The following is a 19,921-nucleotide window of genomic DNA, read 5'->3' as shown; positions in this document are numbered from 1 at the left end:
GAGTTGAGACACGACTGAGCACGCACATGTACACACACACTGCCACCTGCAAGAAGTGTGGGTGTGGATGGAGATGGGGGGGCCAGCTCCTGGGCCCCGAGGGTGGCCTGGGCACACCTTGGCAGCAGGTACCCACTGCTGTCACCTGCACTTGGGGAGGCGGGGCCTGTCCAGAGAGAGATGACCAGAGCAGAACTGCTGACCCTGGGTCCTGGAGGAGAAACAGTCTCTGCCCCCCGAGTTCAATGACCAGAGTCAGTGGTCCTCAGGTGGGGGCCCCCAGACCAGCAGCCCCTGGGAAGTGTTGGAAACACAACCTGAATCTGAGACTCTGGGTGGGGCCAAGGCACCTAACTGGTCTAACTGGTGCCCCAGCTTGAGAACCACCAAACTAAATGAGCCAAGTGGTTCCGGTGGGCAGACCATGTGGTGACGCGTCCGTGTTCCACATGATCATCTCCACCTCCATTTCCACTCTCCCTAGATGGTCTCTGAGTTAACAAGCGAACTGGGAGGCAGATAAGGTTCTAAAGAGTAAAGAGAAATCTGGTTACAGTTAAAGGAGAGGAGAAAATAGGATTTGAACTGTGGAAAATTCTTAAAGAGATGGAAATACCAGACCACCTGACCTGCCTCTTGAGAAACCTGTATGCAGGTCAGGAAGCAACAGTTAGAACTGGACATGGAACAATGGACTGGTTCCAAATCGGGAAAGGAGTACATCAAGGCTGTATATTGTCACCCTGCTTACTGAACTTATATGCAGAGTACATCACGTGAAATGCTGGGCTGGTTGAAGCACAAGCTGGAATCAAGATTGCTGGGAGAAATATCAATAACCTCAGATATACAGATGACACCACCCTTACGGCAGAAAGCAAAGCGCTTTATCTGCCCATAAATACTGTCATTCATTCAAAGGGCATTTACTTAGTCAGGGCTCAGCGTGGACACGGTTGCAGATGCTGGCATGCAGAGGCCCAAAGCCTGGTTGTAGGGGAGCTCCCGGTTTGTGGGGAGACAGAAAATCCCCAAGTTTCAGTACAGGGTGAGGACTGCCCTGATAGGAGGAGCCGTGTGGGAACCGCAGTGGCTGAAACAGCGCAGCTTGGCCAAGAAAATACTGCAGCCTCCTCACGAATCTCCAGCCAAATGGGCCTTCAAGTCAAAACACAGCGACTCCTCTTGCTGAGCAGTGTATGAATTTTTTATTAGTCCATTTGTTTCCCGTAAAATATTAATAGAGCAGCGTCTCCCGCGCAGGGATTAATGTGCCGTGTCACTTCTCGGCTTTCCAAGTTCTGGCAGAGGTTCTGACAGTCACGCGGCGGCGAAGGCCAGGGGAGCAAAAGGCCTGCTGATCCAGCGAAATCAAGGGCCTGTGACTGATGCTGGCATTTCCAGTGAGGTTCAGCCCCTGCGTGAGGCTGGAGCGAAAAATACTTTGAGAGGACAGTTTTAAAACAAGGATGATGGTAACAGAAAGCATCACTGAACAAACGAAAACGACATAAATGACAAATGCTGCTGTGATCAAGTATACGGCTCCACACCTGAGCCCTGGGAGCAGCCTCTTACCCGTACAAAAACATCTGCAGGCAGACTGCACTTTGCCAAATATAAGGAGGATGAGACTGTAAGACAAGTTACTATCTGATGTACAGTTCCATAATTTCACTTTTTTTTTTTTAATAAGTTTATTTATTTTTGTCTGTGCTGAGTCTTTGTTGTTGCACGGTTTTCTTTAGTTGTCACGTGTGGGGGCTGATCTCTAGTTGTGATTCACGGGCTTCTCACTGCGGCGTCCCCTCTTGTTGCAGAGCACGGGCTCTAGGGCCCTTGGACTTCAGGAGCTGCAGCACATACACTCATGGCCTTAGGGCACAGGCTCCATACTTGTGGCCCTCATACACAGGCTCTGACGCTCCCCGGCACGTGGGATCTTCCCGGACCAGGCATCGAACCTGTGTCCCCTGCACTGGCAGGCGGATTCTCTACCACACAGCCACCAGGGAGGCCCCAGAATTTCACTTTCAACATAGGAAGAGACCACGTGACCTTACCTTTCCATCTGAGGGGCTGGCCACACTGCAGGGCTGGCTGCTAAGATGACGAAAACACGGGCTAGCCTCCTGCTCTGCTTAAGTCTGCCAAACACGACTCAGTCCCTGCATATCTAGGGACGTGGTCTTCAGAATGATTTCGCCTCCCTTTAAACACAAACCACAATAATTGAGAACACGTGTTCTTCACCAGAAGTTTCTTTCTGGACATCCATGACCAGATTCCCAGGATTTTAAAGCACGAGACATTTTGATGGATGAGAACCTGGAAACCTGTGATCAACAGTAACGTTGAGAACCCCTTTTGCAAAGGATCAGTGGAATAAAGAAGTGGCATTTCTCCAGACTGGACCTTCCATATTTCTGCAGTCACCATGAAGAGCTTCTTGCCCTCATGGATAACAAAAAGCACATCCTGATCTGATACCACAAACGCAACAGCTGTCCAGCTGAGCCAAGCCCCTTGAACAGCTCCCTGAGATGAAGTCATGTGAATGTTTTGGTAGCCAGTTCACTACTTAATACATGAGGTAGAAACGGAGTAAAGTCTAACTCTGTGGGCATTAGAGAGCATTATGCATTTCTAATTCATCTCCCAAATGCCTTCGAATAAATTTGGAAATCAAATTCCGATAAAACACATATCTTCCCACAGTCATTCATATAAAGACAAAAGATTAGAAATATGTTAGTGGGATGGCAGGTTCAGGGATGGAGGTGGGGGACAGCATCTTTGATTTGAAAATGACACAGGGCTTTCCTGGTAGCTCAGTGGTAAAGAATCCACTTGCCAATGCAGGGGACATGGGTTCGACCCCAGGTCCGGGAAGATCGCACGTGCCTTGGAGCAACTAAGCCCGGGCACTAGGATTCCTGAGCCTGGGAACCGTGCCTACTGAGCTGACATGCTGCAGCTCCTGAAGCCCCTGTGCCTAGAGCCCGTGCTCTGCAACAAGAGAAGCCACCGCAGTGAGAAGCCTGTGCGTCACAACTCGCGACAACCGGAGAAAGCCTGTGTAGCAACGAAGACCCAGCACGGCCAAAATAAAAAAACGAAGTTATTAAAAAAAAAAATAGAAAAAGACACGGACCTTCCGTTCCAGGTGAAAAACTACGGCTCCCAAGAAGGGCCTTGCTGCCTCGCTCACACTTCCAAGTCACCTGAGGAGGTTTAAAAACCCCCCAACGCGAGCCACACCCCCAGTGGAGAAATCCAGGAAGGGGAGGGTTACAGAAAAGGCCCTCTGTGAGCCACGAGAGGTCAGGCGCCCAGTGAAACACGGCAGATGTGAAAGCTCCGGAACAAGGACACGCGCAGTGGGTCAGGTGTCAGGGATCTTGTGTTCCAGCCTCAGTTCTACCCCTAATTAAAAAAGAACCACCGGCAAGTCAGGTGATGGTGATGATGGTGGTAGAGGTGGTGGTTGGTGTTGATGGGAAAGTGGAGGTGTTGGTGGAGGAGACAGAGGTGATGATGGTGATGGCAGAGCTGGCGGTCCTGGTGGGGTGTTGATGGTGGGGGTGGTGGTGAAAATAGAAAGAAAAGTGAAAGTGAAAGTCACTCAGTCGGTAGGACTCTTTGCGACCCCATGTACTATACAGTCCATGGAATTCTCCAGGCCGGAATACTGGAGTGGGCAGACTCTCTTCTCCAGGGGTTCTTCCCAACCCAGGGATCAAACCCAGGTCTCCCGCATTGAGGGCGGATTCTTTACCAGCTGAGCCACAAGGGAGGAGGTGGTTGTTAATTGTTGATGGGGGGTGGGGGGCGGTGCTCAGGTCCTCAGGAAGGAAGGCCCTGTTTTTCTGTGACGTTTCCGTTGCTCTGATGACCTCTGTCTTGCCCCTGATCCTGAATAAAGGCTTGCTCCGGATCCAGTGTGCCAGTCTCCTGGGCAGCCCACACTTCCTACCGACTGGGCAGCAGGAAGCGACCTTTCCTCTTGAGGTTGGAAGGGGGTGCATCATGGGTGGAGAGGGTGCAGGAGCCTGGAGGCGGAGGCAGAGGGGCCCCTGAGAGTGCCAGCCTCCGGGAAGGTGCACAGCTGGAAGCGGTGAGCCGCACACAGACACCGGTGTGCTAGGTCTTTACAGAGCACCGAGAGGAAAGAGAGGCAGGCCCCCACGCCGGCGACACACGTCTGCACCTGCGCCTCCGTATCTATATATCCCAGCGCCATGTACGTAAGGCGAGCACGCACACCTCCGGACGTCTTCCCAGCACTGACGTGGGAAGATGGCTGATCAAAGCACATTTTTGGTGCTTTAAAGGCCTAAGGGAGATCAATCTTCCTGTTCAAAAATAATCCTGGCTGCTTGAGATTCTGCTAAATCCAGAGATTATCCAATACGAGTGTTATTTCTAGGTTACTGAAGAGTTGGTGTTGAGGAATCAGAGATTGTAACCATTCCATTTTACTTCTTAGGTTCTGTATTCTTGTATTAAAATACAGCACATCCTAAGTGTCCCTCTTGAGAACTGGTTTGTACCACCTATAGTCATGTATATGTGTATGTGCATGCACATGGGGAGTGTGTGCATGTATGCATGTGTGTAAGAAAAAGCCAATAAGACATGAAAATCATAACACAGGACTAGAAGTCCTGTGTTTGGCTTAAACTTCCACACTAAAAACACAGGACTTCCAGGTATGAGACTTGAAAATCTTATCATATGAGAAATGGAGATGATGATGTTAACCTGGACAATAAAGGAATCTGGGGTTAATATAGTGTTTTAAGACTTGAAAAAGTGGTTGGAAATTAGGACACACTTAATACTGATGTTAAGAAATATGTTTTATAACAATTAAAATTGTCAAATAATTGACGTCTGCCTTATGAAAAAAAAATAAATAAATAAAGGCCTAAGGGGTGGGGCCCAGGCACGGGGCAGAGAGTGAAACGGCCAAGGACAAGTAAACCAGAGCTCCTGCATGCGGGGAGCCGGCCTGACTGCTCAGGCCCCTTCTCGGCCCTGAGAGAGATCAAGAGGTCCCTCTCTGTCCCGCCACCCCTGATTTGTTAAAGTGCAAATTGGCCTTTCTCACCTCCCTCAAGGAAATCGCTGCAGCCACCATTTGCCCATTTTCCTGACTCTGATAAGATTATCGGGCTCCTGTGAATGGCTTATGTCTAGGTAGTCTTTACCTGATTGTAAGACGCTGGTGCCATGCTCTGCTGGAGTTAAGATAAAACTCCTGAGCTAAAACTAGTGTCTGCAGTTCTGCACGTATGCAAGTCTTTGATCTAAAATTTGGTGAATCCTGTTAGTATATATATGTATGTTACCCCTCAATAAAGTCGTCGGAATCAGTCACAAGCTGACTCCGTCCCTCTCAACCCCATCTTTCCTAGTCTTTTATTTCTCAGGTGCTCTGGTGATTGCGTCCTCGACCTGTTCCTTTTGCCGGCAGGCCCGGCACCTGCACTTGACCGAGGATGGCTAGCCCCCTGCCAGGCGGATCTAGGTCTTGGTGCTGGACCGTAAGGTGAACAAATGGAGAGAAACAGAACAGAAGTGAGAGGTGGGGGCCGGGGAGAGCCCGCCTGGCCCAGGGCGTCGGCACGGGACACTAGCCTCCCTTCGCAGGCTCTGTGATCAGCCCCGCGACCACCGGATGCAGGACGGGCGCCCTGGCCGGCGGCTGGACGGCGCTGACGGAGTGTTTGCAGGAGGAGAGAAAACCCGCACCCATCGGCGCAGTTCGACGCCAGTTCAGAATGACCCTGTCGGGGCCCTGCTACGTCTTCATTCAGCACCCAGCTCAACAGATCCGCAAAGGAAACCGGCAAAAGCCAACTGCGCTTGTTTCATCAGCGCAGCCGGGCTTCTCCGTGAAATCACGGAAACCTAGGGCCCGCCGCACGCGCACTTCCTGGAAAGGCGGAGATCGCTGTGCCCGGAGTAACAGGACGCGCCCCATCCCTGGGCCCAGTGCCCCACCCGCTCCCCGTTCTCGGTTCTCTGTGGGGACCCCTTTCCCATGGATCCCTTTCTCGCTCTGTGAGCGCGGGGCTGCCTCTCCCTCCCCAGCACGCACCACCTGTGCCCGCCGCCACCCTGCACGCGGCCACTGAATCGGAGCTGCCAAGGCGCCTGGACCCCGGTCACCTGATGGAGGGGCCGTCATGGGCCCACCAGAGCGCCTGGCGCATGCGGGAGGCAGTAGGTGCCTGCCAGGGCAAGGTCTGGGGACCCCGGAAGTCAGCCTCCCCCGCCCCCGCCCGAGAACTCTGCAGGGGAGGAGCCACAGCAGAGGGTGGGGAGTGCGAGGGATGAAGGAGAGACGGCTGACAAACGTTTGCTTCCTCCTCTCGAAGGGCCCTGACCCGTCTGCAGGAAGTGTCCCCTGGCCTTTGGGGACTCTCCGCATCTCCCTGTGGAGGCCGTGTCAGGGGACGGGTGGTCCTGCCTGGCTTGAGCCCCAGGGCACCTTTCAGGCTCTGTGTGGAGTCAGCTGTGTGCTCAGTCGTGTCCGACTCTTTGCGACCCCGTGGCTGTAGCCCGCTAGGCTCCTCCATCCATGGGATTCTCCAGACAAGAATCCTGCAGTGGGTGCCAGTCCCTTCTCCAGGGGATCTCCCCGACCAAGGGATGGAACCTGCGTCTCCTGCGTCTCCTGCATGGGCAGGCACATTCTTTACCAGTAGCGCCACCAGGGAAGCTGCAGACCCTGCCCTTAACGTCTGGGTTCTCAGCCGTGCCTCTGTGGAACAGTAGAGGGGGGCACAGGGCCGGGCTGTGTGAGGCCCCAGGGGACACAGCCACGTCTGTGGGACACACACCCTGGCACCTGAGAGAAGGGCAGAGGGAAGGACAAGTGTGAAAACAACACACGACCGGACTGGGCCCACGCCTGACCCAGGAACCGCCCTGCACACTCCTCCTGGATCTGGAATATCTCTGCCTGTGTCCCAGAGTGGCCAAATCCTGCCTATTTCTACCCCTCTTCCTCCCCGGATTTCTCAGTCTTTCAGCAAAATTCTGAACAGAACTGATGCCTATCTTGCAGTACTTAACTTTTGACTCTTATGTATTTCTTTGTTTGTCTACCTTTGCCTAGATTGTTGAGGGCATTACATAGGTTTCCTTCCTTTTTCCATCCCTTCACAAATAAGTGTCTTCCTTTTACCTTCTCTAGATTTAGTGCCTCTAGTGTTGAAGGAAACCAGACTAGGTCACCCCAAAATATGCCTTTTTGACAAGACAATTATTTTGAGCTGAAGGCCATAGGAAGGAGCAAACCCAGCAAAGCTCCTCTGTTTCGGGCCTCAAGGCAGGAAATAGCTTCCTCTTCCCAGAGACAGACTGTCACTGGCCCAGAGAGGCACCAGGGAGCCTGTAGGCCCATCTTCCCCACGGGGCCCTCTGGTTTATGTACCACCTGCAGCTGCCACCCTGGGAACCCTAAACCTGCTTCCTCGTCCTGGTAACTCTCTACAAGTTTGCTGCTCCCGGTGGACGATGCTATAAAAGCTGCACTTGTGGATCGGTGCTTTGAGCTGCTTTGGGTTGAGATGTTTTCCCACACTATGTGCAGGGCACGTGTGAATAAGCTGTGCTTCCCTCTTGCTAATCTGTCTTGCTGTGAGGGTCCCAGCTGCAAGCCCAGGGCGGGTAAAGGGTGGTCTCCTCTATAGCGTCCTGGACTGAGACGGCAGAACGTCAGCAAGGGCCAAGTATCTGTCAAGTTTTGCTTCCAGGACAACCAAAGAAATCCATATATACAAGGATCCTATTGAAACAGGACTTTATTGGCTAATTTTAAACTTAATTTGCCCGTTCAGCAAACCCAGCTGATACCACGTGCCGGGCCCAGCCCAGAACTGGAGCTTGAGCTTCACATGTGCGTGCATGCTCAGTCACTTCAGCCGTGTCCGACTCTTTCTGACCCCCTGGACTGTAGCCCACCAGGCTCCTCTGTCCATGGGATTCTCCAGGCAAGAATACTGGAGTGGGTTGCCATGCCCTCCTCCAGGGGATCTTCCCAACCCAGGGACTGAACCCATGTCTCCTGCACTGGAGGTAGATTCTTCACTTCTGGGCCACCGGGAAAGCCCAGTTTAGGATATCATTTAGAGATAGTTAGAGGATTTATCTGAAACCCACAAAGAGCAAGTGAGGTCGCTGAGAATCTTCTTGTGCAATGCCCAGCTTGCCTTGCGATGGCCTGGGCAGCCCTGCCGGGGTGGACATCTCATGTGGATTTCTGTCCAGTGGGTCAGAGAGCCCCAAGGTTACAGTCAGGGCCCTGGGGGAATCTGTAACCCTCAAGCTTGTCCTTATATTTCTAGTCAGACTGTCCACACACACTGAGTTTCTCAACTGTCCCTGGGACTGGTTCTAATGCCCCGCTGGTTAATTAGTGAGTGGAATGAAACCTCTGACACCTGCTCATTTACCTTCTCTGAGAATCACAACCTGACCAGTTGAAGGGGAGATGTTGGACCGGCAGTTAGAAATGGACCCGAAGCTCTGAGGGCAGGGCTGAGTGCCAACGGCCGGCAGGCAGGATTCACGGGCAGGAGACGGAGGACCAGCCTGTGCTGTGTGCACTAATCCTCATGACACCCACAAGAGTGAACCCTCGATTGTTAACATGCATCCCCGTCTTGCAGATGAGGAACTGGAACGAGGCAGAAGGGGAACCTGCCCCGGAGCACGGAACCGGTATCTGGACCCAGGCGGCAGCTTTTGAACCTTCACTCGGAACCAGCGGTTCTCAGTCTGGTTCTGGGGCGTCTTTGATGGTCACGCTGGCATCCAGTGGGGAGGGCCGGGGATGTGCCTGAAGTCTCTGTGATGCAGACGGCAGCCCCCACCGCAAAGGGTCCCCAGGCCCTGAATGCCTCAGACTTGGCAGGGGGCGGCGGGGGGCGGGGGGCTCCTCGTCCAGGCCCCACTCTCAGCACAGCCCCTCTCACGCCTGCAGTCCTCCACGTGCTTGTAATGCTTCCTTCAAGGCCAGTCCCTCCTCCACGTAATAACCTCCATATTTCATTCACGCTAAATTCTCGGCCTAATGGACGCAAATAATAAATGCTCGCTAAATGGCTGCTCACATTTACTGCGTGATTTCTGACAGATCTGCGCTCACTTTGAAAAATCCCAAGACTGTGAAGGGGAAGGAGATGAGAAAGTGCGACATTAACACACCGCAGGTTACAGGGCGCCGGGAAAGCATCGCCGCGTTGAGCTTGGGGAAACGGCGGAGCAGAGGACCCGGGGCCCGCGTCCCGGCAGCCCTGATGGAGGCTAATTTTTCACTGTCCTTGAAGCTAATCAAGCCTGCGGAAACAGCATCACCAAATGGACTAAACGAGATTTTCAATTAACTCAAACAGATGGCTTAAATTTTCCAGGTGACTTTCCATATTAATGCAGAGAGAGTGCTGGACCAGGCCCCAGGCGGCCTGACAGGGATGGCGCTGGAGGAAGACAGCGAAATGCACGGATCTTCAGGAGAGAAGATGAAGCAACGATCGCAGTGTTTCTTCTATCCCGGCAAGAATGTGTGCATGCGTGCTAAGCCACTTCAGTCATGTCCGACTCTCTGTGAGCCCATGGACTGTAGCCCGCCAGGCTCCTCTGTCCAGAGGCTTCTCCAGGCAAGAATACCGGAGTGGGTCCCGTCAAGCATAGCATCGCCCAAGTTGATTCCACCCCGGGACACGCCGAGGGCCCGATCACCCAGGAGGGGCCGTCCGAGAGTGAGGCCTTGGGACCCACTGCATGAGTGGGGCGGCCACTGCAGGGCTGGGAGGGACAGACAGCTGGGACGGACAGGCAGCGGGAGCCCTGGGCTGGGTCTGTCCTCCTGAGGGCCAGTGATTTTACACACCCCTGGAGACGGGAGAGCTGAAAGAGCCTCAGCGTTTCCTGCAGCGGCTGTGGGCAGATGGGTTCTACCAGGGACAGCAATGAAGCCGCCATAGGAGAAGCCCACGTCGCTACGGACCGGCGGCTCCAAGCGTCCATGTGTCCAGCCCTGAGCCTGGCCTGCGGAGGAGCCAGAGTGGCTGAGGCCACTGCACCCGCCCTTCTGGAAGCTGCCAGAAGCTACCAGTAATGCAGAACGCCGTAACTGAATAGGGAAGACCCAGGCTACCGTTACGGCAAAATGTGGGCTGGGTATTTGCTGAGCCTCCAGATGGATCATCCTCAGCTTAACTGGGCCTGGGCACAGGCTTGCAGAATCTGTGAATGGGTAAAAGCTGGGGCCAGCCCAGTCCCCTTCCCTTTTTGCATCTCCCATCAATACCCTCAACAGAGTGAGGTTTAACGTTGCTATTAGTAAACTCTGGAAGTATAACCAGTCCCCGGGCCACTTGGACTCTGGGACAAGATGAAACTGAAATCCAGACCCCTTCAGTCAGATTCTACTCAGCTTTCTTGATTGAAAAATGAAGTCCACCTGAACCAGTCTTTTCTAACAGCAGGACGGTTGCCGTTGTCAATATGTTCCACCAACTACGTGGTTGTTACGCAAACTGGGAGATTTGGCTTCACTGAGACAGGACTTACCACTTGCTTCCTAGACCTGGAAAAGGACAGTCATGCTCTAATGCAGCGCTCCCCAACCTTTTTGGCACCAGGGGCCAGTTTCGCGGGAGACAGTTTTTCCACGGACGGAGTCGGGGGGTAGTTTTGGAATGATTCAAGTGCACTACATTTACTGAGTTCATTGGGGAGGCAGAGCTCAGGTGGTCATGAGTGATGGAGGGCGGCTGCAAATGCAGACAGAAGTTCTCTCGATCGCCTGCCACTCACCTCCCGAGGTGCATCCCAGTTCCTGACAGGAACCGTATGGCTCTGTAGCCTGGGGGCTGGGGACCCCTGCTCTAAAGTGAGGCTCTGAAAATGGGGTCCCATGCATGGTAGGTCCAATTACCAGGACTTTCTTGGAAAGGTGCATCTGTTCATCTGAGGGATGCCCCCCATAGTCCTCGTCCCCACTGGACACATGTGGTTGAACATCCCCTCTGCCCTCCCTGAAGCCCAGCCTCTGGGGAGCAGGATCTGAGCCTGACATGAGGTAAGACATCGTAGAGGCTTTGACGGGTGTTCCTTTCCCAGAATATCAAGCCATAAAGCAGTTAGGAAAACTTTACAAAATGTGCCTTTTCCTTGGTTATGTTTAAATTGGCAGTCGGAACCCACAGAGGCCACATAAGCGGACACGGATCTCACTGTTATTGTCATTGCGTAATTGAAGGAAGGATGCAAACCTCATCCTCGGGTCATCGGGCGGCGTCATCTCCAGGTCATGCGTGGGTCCATTCAGGCCAATGACATGCAGGGAGATGGTGGGGTTTTCACAGCCGGCCTGGGAAGAAAGGGAATAGGGGTGAGAGAGCCGCCTCCCTCCTGGACCGGCCTGGGCGCTGAGTCTGCTGGGAGACACGAGAGGCTCAGCGTGGGGAGGACGAAGCCCTTCACGGGGAGTGTCAGTAGACGGGGCGGTGGGGGCGTGCCACTCTCCTTTCTCCCCGCCCTGCACAGTGCTGGCCGGCAGAGCAGACTAGGCTGCTGGCGTGACTCTTGGCCCCCCTGCCTCCGCAGACGGGGTGTCAGGGTGAGGAAGGAATCGGACTCACGCAGGGCGGGGCTCAGACGGGCCACCAGCTCCTGCCTCCAGTCTGAATCCTGTTGGTCAGAACATGCTGACTTTCTGCTAAAACAGGAACCCCCAGCCCTGAGCCATACGGGGTGTCATAATTCCAATTACACAGACCTGTCCTGGAGTTCACGGTAAAATCAGGGCGCTGCACTTTTCTAGGTTTTAAGGTCATCCCATCACTCCCAAGTTGGGGGGAATGAAAGGGTTCATCAGGGAAACTGTCCAGTTTCTAGGCAGTCTCTGGCTCCCAGCCTCCTGAACCGTGAGACACAAATGTCCGCAGTTTAAGCAGCACGGTCGGTGGTGCTTGTTACAGAGCCTGAGCTAACTGATACACCTGGCGCTTCCTTCCTCTGCCCTGGGACCCTGGGACCCTGGGGCCCGTGCTTGGGCACCGTCGCCCCCTCGCTGCAAACTGCAGGCTGTGTGTCCTGTATCTCTGGATGGCAGGAGGCATCAGCTCCCAGAGCCCTCTGGTGGCTGGGGAGCCAGGCCCAGGGCTGGTCGGCAGAGGCTGGACAGTCCTTCTGGGGCAGCCCTGGGGGGACGCGGGGACCCTGTCACCAGGCGGCAGGCAGGCAGGGCCCTGGCCTCTCTCCAGCTGAATGGGCGGCAGGCCCTCCCCCACACTGGGACGATGCGGTTTGCTAACAAAGCCAGGTGTGGCCATCCATGCCGCCCTGCCCTCATCCCCTGCCACCCACCTGCAGCCTTGCTGTCCTGCTGGCTTTTTGTGCCAACACAGTGGTCTGGGGAGCAATTAGAAACAGTATAGGCCAGCAGACGGCCAGGCACAGAACAGCCCAGAGCCAAGGGGCTGGGGGCAGACGGGGGGACCCTCTGACCCCCAGAACCTGAAAAAGGAACCACAGGACAGAGTGCCGCAGCATGGGCAGCATGAGTTTTTGGCACCACGGAATCACAAGGGAGGTGATGTATTTTGGTTGCGATGAAGCTTAGACAGATGACTAACAGTAGTTCCATTATTTTAAAAAAAGTAAACCTGCCGACAAATTCAACTCCGCAAAGATGGGGATTTAATGCACTGTAATGGGACATAATTAATCCCGCCTCTGTTTACTGCAACGGGGGAGAGCCAAAGCTCCACGAGGGGGTGGGGAGCCGGTGCATACATGCTGAGGCTGGCCCGGCGCGGCTTCCCGCCTACCTTGGGGTAGTGGTAGGGCTTCGAGGTGGGGTAGATGGAGCCGGTGTAGGTGGGCAGCTCCATGACCGGCACCCGCGAGTCATTGATGGTGGCGTAGGCGAGCCGCGTACCGTCCGGAGACCACCAGTGGGCGATGTGGGTCTTCAGGATCTCCTCTAAGGAAACAGACAAAGCAGAGATGCCTGAAGGCACGGGGGAGGACACCCGGGAGCCCCCAGGGGCATCTCCCTCCTTGCAACCTCTGAGGAGGCCTCCCCGCATCCGGGTGCACCGTCATTCCGGACGTGCCTGGGCTGACCAACAAACCCCAGTGTAGCAAACCCTGTCAATCAAGGCCCGACCGAACAGAGGTGAACCACCTAAAATCCACTCTCTCGTTTTTTGCACAAATTTGAGCATGATGAGCTCATGAGGGCCTTTCTGAGTTGACTTACTGTTGTGTTGTGGGTTATTGCTTTAAGGGGATCAGAAAACCAAAGCTAGAGGAGATCCATTCATCTGAAGCTGGGAGCAACCAGCAGGACCAAGTGAGGATGTAACTGTCTATAGCTTGAATCCCAGGAAATCAACGAGCAGGAGACGCCAAGGACTCAGGCCCACACGCAGGCCCCCGGCGCACCGCCGTGTGAGGGGCGGTGCTCAGAGCCCAGCGGGCCCCTCACTCTGACAGAAGAAGGCGACCGTGTTCCCTGCGGCAGAGGCTCAGAATGGCCCCCCTTCAGGGAGACCGAGATGGAAACAGCGATGGGCCCAGCCTCCACCGGGCGCTCCCCCCGCCCCCACCCCGTCAAGGAGTCTGGGTTAACTGGAGCTCTGACTGGGGATGAGTCCTGTAGGATCTGCCGTCTCCCACCCAGCCTTCTGAACAAGCCGAGAGAGGGCCCCGCCCTGGTGCCGCTCATCAGAGCGCTGGGGGCGGAGGGGCACCCGGGGCTGAACGGCTCTGACGTTGGGGTCCTCCTTGGACACTGTGGATGCGTTTTATTAATGAATTCCCCCGGATTTGCTTTTAAAATAGCAGTCGGCACAGCTCTATAACCATACAACGCAAGTCCCATTCACCGGTCATTATCTGGGGTAGACCACAAACCAGCTCTGAGAGCTCGCAGGGACAGAAAGGCCGGCAGAACACCGGAAATCACACGGAGGAAACAGAATGAGGGCATCAGACCCCCGGGGGATGGCGAGAATGAGAATAAGGGTGAAGGAGGTGGCGCCGGAGGTGGGGTCACAGAGGAGCCAGGCTGCGCGGCGGGGGGCTGGGCCAGCCTGGCGGCCGGGCCTGGGGGCGGGAGACCCACCGACTGCACGATGAAGACAGGGCGGGGCTGGGGGGTCAGGGCCACTCAGTCAGGGCCCTGCTGCAGGGGCCACAAGGGCATCCACAGCCCAGTTTAGGGGCCCTGCAGCTCCTCCTCCCCCAGGGGGGCTGGCCGATGGGTGGGCTCCACCGGCCTCGGGGCTCAGTGGGAGGAACCCCAACGTCCTGCAACAGGACCTGCAACAGCAGAGCTAGAGGGGACTCCCTTCATGAAGTGCCGGCCTCCCTGTAACAAGTCTTCCGGTGCCCCTGGCCCCCACGCCGGGGGCTTCCCTCCTGGTCTCCAGCAGCCTGCAGAGACCCTGACCCCTGTGACCGAGGAGCAGCGCCAGACAGCAGAGTCTCGTCCCCCAGGAAGCGCCCGGCACGTCTGAGTCCCATCACCAGACGCACCCCAGGCCTTCAGTCCCTGAAGGATGCCGAAGGGGCCCGGTCCTGGGCTCCGCCCCCGTCCTGCCATCCATGGGGGGGCCCGAATGAGCCCCCCACTGTCACCCGAGGGGCACTGCACCCGCCTCTAACAGCCCGCCCTGCCGGTGCTCTGTGACCTTGCAGCACCCCAAGAAACGACTCAGAAGTGTTGCCAGACCCGATAAAGAACCCAAAGGTCTGCTGAGGCAAAAAAAAAAAAAAGCCAGCCAGCCCTCCAGGGCTTGTAATTTTCCAGTGTCTTCAGCAGCCAGCAAAGTGACTTTCAGGTGCGGGTTTGGGAGGAGGTGACGCAGAGATGACTCTCTGCAGAACCACCTGACTTGTCTGCCGGCATGTGGGGACAGGGAGTGATGGACTCCGGCAGATGGGTTGCTAGAGAAAACAGGCATCACTTGCAATGGTTTGTGGGAGACCCTGCTCCACCGCGCCTATGCTGGGGCTGGGGGGGTGGGCATGTAAGGCGGGGCCAGGAGTGGGGGGGAGTCAGTGGGAGCAAGCAGAACGCATGGGGCAGGGGGTGGGGACACGTAAGCATCATCCACCTGAAATCAGGGGTGTGAGCCTGACCACGGCGCTCACAGCCTTTTCCTTCAGGACCAGAAAATCCCAGCAAACAGCGGTGGGTGCAACTCACGCGCCTAGACAGAAGCGTCACCCAGGAGCAGACAGACAGCACAGCCCTGCAGACACGCAACTCATCCGTGGCTTCTCTGACCCCGAGCGACCCCCCGAGAGGGAAGGGACAGAATCAGCAGCCTGCGGGGTACCCCCCACCACATTCACCCCCAGACGCGTCTGGGGCTTGGGGAGGGGCATGGAGCGCGGGAGGGCACACTGCGAGCTTCTCATCCATCCGTCATGCGTCCACCTCATTCCGGGAACTTGCCTTCAGATGCAACGGAAACACTGCTGCTGCGGTCTGGCCAGCACAGCGCTGGGGGTCCCACGTGCGGGGATGAGAGCCAAATCGGGGGAGAAAGGAGCTCCCAGGCTGGGCTGAGAAGCACTGTTTCTGCCCTGTCCATTTGCAGACACCGAGGACATCACTGAGCTCGATGCACTGCTCAGAGCGCATGGAGGCAGAGGACCACAGGCTTCAGAGGAGAGATGTGCTGGTCGGAGGGCAGCTCGGAAACCAGTGCACTCAGGAGTGACAGGGTCTGGTGTCTGTTGGCAAATCCTCAACGTCCCACAGCGAGACGACTGCTAACGAAAGAGAAATGCCTCCGTGCCAAGGCAGGCCATACACAAAGGGCGGCTTCGGTTTATTCTCTCCAAGTGCCTTTAAACACATCGTTCCTGGGTGTTTTTATTTTCCTGTGAATTAGTTGCTCATTAAAGAGATAATTAAGTATAAGGAACTGCGGGGAAAAGTACCAGGCAGATGACACTGTAACATTTCCCCGTTCATTACGAATGTCCCCATTTTGCAAACGTTTTCTTCAGGCTTCTAGCTTAATGATGCAGTTGGTTTAAATGCCGTGAACCAAATGTAGTTTATGGGTAGAGTTTTGCAGGGAAAAAAAAAAACCCTAGTTCATCAACTAAATTAATTGCATGAGCCCTTGCCTTGAAACAACAGGAGAAACTGCCTTCTGAACAAGTACAGACAACTCGAGAGTACAGTTTTCCTTCACCTCCCCTGACCCGTCCTGGGACCTTCTCGGAATCAAGCAAGAAGGACGCATCTTGGGACATTCACTTGAAAAGGAAGAAATTTCCATCCATGCAGCTTCAGCTCACAGCAGGATCTGGGTCCACTCCCCTAGGTCTTGTCACCGCATCTTAAAGAAGCAAATATTGTCACTCAGGTGGCACATATATGGGCAGGTCCAAGAGGACAAAGTCCCTTTGGGGCTCAAGCTAATGAAGGCTGGTCCAGGCAAGATGAGGAATTCTCAGATTTTCCAGATTATTTTTCAGATGCAGAACAAAGAGAGGTCACCACAGTCATCACATAATTCTTGCTGGGTGTGCTTTCGAACTGTGGTGCTGGAGAAGATTCTTCAGATTCCCTTGGACCAGTCCATCCTAAAGGAAATCAGTCCTGAATATCCATGGGAAGGACTGATGCTGAAGCTGAAACTCCAATTCTATGGCCACCTGATGAGAAGAGCTGACTCACTGGAAAAGACGCTCATACTGGGAAAGATTGAGGGAAGGAGGTTGAAGGCAAAAGGAGAAGGGGACAACAGAGGAGGAGATGGTTGGATGGTGTCACTAACTCAATGGACATGAGTTTGAGTAAGCTCCGCGAGATGGCGGTGGACAGGGAGGCCTGGCGTGCTGTGGTCCACGGGGTCACAAAGAGTTGGACACGACTTAGCGACTGAACAACAGCAATGCCTTAGGGAGGTGCTCAGGAAACGGTGTGTGCTTTTGTTACAGATGCCGGGGTCCCACTCCAGGCAGAATGGTCACGGTTTAGTGGGGTGGGGGAAGGGCACAAACCCTTTTCTGCACAAGCTCGCAGGCTGGTTGATACGTGACATCTGATCAAACAGGCCCTGCATTCTGGAGATGCATGTCTATGGTCTGTGGCAAAAAATGTCACCCGCCGTGGCAGTAAACAGAGGATGCTGCAGCTGTGAGGCCAGCAGCAGGGCAGCTGGCCTGATGGTGCAGCCCGAGGGAATTCAGGGTGGAGGAGGACAGGACGCAGGCCCTAGACAGTGACAACGCCTGTCTGGGAATGACTTCAGTGAGCTCAGACTCCCGCATCATCTGCACAGAGAGACGCACTACGATCACTATCTCGAGAGGTCTGGTCTTGGCGATGAACAGTACTTCTGACGCTTGATCACATTATTTTCTAGCAAAAACTCTTACGTATCCTGGCTCTTTCCTGCCCTCCTTGGAACGGTCCCTCAGAGCCACTGAGAGGCTGTCTCCCAGGCTATCGTCCTCAGTAAGGTCCCTGAATGAGACACAGCTGGTGGTGCAGTGGGAAAGAACCTGCCTGCCAATGCAGGAGATGCGGGTTTGATCCCTGGTTTGGGAAGATCCCCTGGAGGAGGAAACCCACTCCAGTGTTCTGGCCTGGGAAATCCCATGGACAGAGGAGCCTGGCGGGCTACAGGCCACAGCGTGGCAGAGGGTCAGACACGACTCAGGACTGAGAACCACCCAGGCGTCTTTTAGGCTGTGCACTTCAGTTGACAGGTCCATCAGTACATAACAAAGAGGCTGCCAAATTCTTTGAGGGGAGCACACCATCTTAAACAGAAGAACAGTAGGTTCCACTTAAAGGTGTGCCGTGGGTGAAACTGCCCCCTAGAAGCTATGACATCCTGACCCCTGGTACCTGTCAAGGTGACCTTGTTCAGAAACGGGGTCACTGCAGATGTAAGTAAGACGTGCATTAAGACGGGGTCACACTGGACGAGGGTGGGGGCCCCAATCCTACATGACAAATAAAGAGACACAGAGACAGAGCAGGATGGCGCCCTCTGGGAGCAAAGGCAGAGCCTGGAGTGATGCGTCTACAAGCTGAGGAACAGCACAGATGTCCCACCAGACGCTGCAAGAGACACCTCAGCTTCAGACTTTCAGCTCCTAGAGCTGGAACAATAAACCCCTGCAGTCTAAAGCCATGTGGTTTGTTGTCTTCTGTTGTGCCAGCTGCAGGAACCCGCACAAGGTCATGACCTCCAGGGAGCCTGCTCCTCACCGGGAGGATGATGTAGGAAAGCGCCGCCTCCCTGGTGCTCACACATGCACACACGTGCTCACAGGCACACGCACACACACACGATGTTGAGTCTGCCGGGCTGCGCCCCCAGGCCCCAACCTGCAACGCTCCAGCCGCCACTAGGCTGATCAGGTTGGCTGTCTCAGCTTCCCCCCAACATGCCGGGGGCCCGGTCTGCCTGGGACCCTTGCTGAAGTCCGGTCAGATTCAGGTACATCTTTTGGTTGAACAAATATTTAACATGCGCCAGATGCTGTTCTGCGCACTTGCCAGGTAACAACTCATTTACTCCTCCTGACGGCGCTGAGGGTACCAGGTAAATTGCTCCCCTTCAGATTTAACCACCTGCGATAACAGGCTGAGGGGTTCCACCCACCCTCCGGGCCCAGCGTGTCGCTGCCGAGCTCGCCCCGCACGGTCTTTGACCAGGAGAGCCCCGAGCAGTCAGAGCAGGGACCCGGCGCCCTGAGGCGCCCTCGGTCCTCGGATGGCCGTCCCCCTGGCCCGGGGTCTGCTCTCACGCTGTGGTCCCGAGGCCCCGCCAGGCCTCACGCGGGTCTGCTCACGATTTGGCACGGGAACCTCCACCCGCCCTTCCCGGGCCAGGGATCAAACAGTAACTGTGCACTTAGCTCTGTCATCCCTCATTCTGCAGCGCTCAGCCTCGCCACGTGCTTCACTTGTCTTTGCTTTTTTCTTAGATACTCACGAGAACTCTGGATTAAGTTTCGGGTTACAGCCGAGAAACTGAAGGCTGAGAGACATTAATTTGATTGAATGAGGACCGAGGACTCAATCCTTCCTAAACCCTATGCCAGAGCACAGTAGAGATGTCTCAGACGTCTGAGACGTGGTAAATAAAACACGACCGCCACTCTCACCCCGCGTGCAAGTGAGCAGAGACCTCAGGACTGGAGGGGCTGGAGACACAGAGGGTTTCCTTCCTTGGGGGGAAATTCGAGAAGGCTCTCGGGGAGGTGGAATGCTAGCTGTTCCCCAGGATCCCATCCCTTCTTTTAGGGAAAGAGGCGATGCATCAGGCTGGGCACACGGCCTTCAAGAAGACAGACTCTTCCCAGCCTCCCATGGACTCAGGGGTGATGGGAGAACTCGGCCATGGGCCAAGACAGAAGATCTCAGTAACTCTGTGCATACTAGGTTGCTTCAGTCATGTCCGACTCTTTGCAGCCCTCTGGACCATAGTCCACCAGGCTCCTCTGTCCATGGGATTTCCCAGGCAAGAGTACTCTTGTGGGATGCCTCGCCCTCCTTCAGGAGGTCTTTCCTACCAGGGATTGAAATCATGTCTGCACTGGCAGGTGGGTTCTTTGCCATTGATGGCACCTGGTGTGGCCGCCTCCTTCCTGTCCTGCTGGCTGGAAACACCAGGTGACACCGTGGCCCACACAGGTGACAAGCACTGCAGTGTGGACCTAGGAGCTCCAGAGAAGCCACAAAGTTCTTGAGGACAACGTCAGACAAGCCTGAGCTGTAGATCAATATCACTCAGAAGAAGAAGACAGAGCGCCAGCCACTTGGGGGTCTGCAAAGGACCCGCACCCAGAAAAGGACACTCCCCCATCTGTCTTCTGACAGCACTTTAAGAGGAAAGAGAAACATTTA

The 19,921-nt window shown here is 55.0% G+C and overlaps 1 protein-coding gene across 2 annotated transcripts in view; it reads right to left on the bottom strand.

Annotated features, from left to right (window-relative positions):
• The window catches only part of DPP6 (dipeptidyl peptidase like 6), a 795,051-nt gene that overhangs the window by 81,482 nt on the left and 693,648 nt on the right, over positions 1-19,921 (bottom strand). For both annotated transcript variants that reach the window (XM_061166191.1, XM_061166192.1), the window contains exons 9-10: positions 12,855-13,009; positions 11,295-11,392 (exon numbers count right to left, since the gene is read on the bottom strand). In XM_061166191.1, coding sequence (XP_061022174.1) covers positions 11,295-11,392; positions 12,855-13,009 — 253 coding nt within the window. The remainder of the gene's footprint in view (positions 1-11,294; positions 11,393-12,854; positions 13,010-19,921) is intronic.

Source organism: Dama dama, chromosome 18, assembly GCF_033118175.1.
Source record: "Dama dama isolate Ldn47 chromosome 18, ASM3311817v1, whole genome shotgun sequence".
Classification (NCBI taxonomy): Eukaryota; Metazoa; Chordata; class Mammalia; order Artiodactyla; family Cervidae; genus Dama; species Dama dama.
This window is presented reverse-complemented; position numbering and strand designations above follow the sequence as displayed.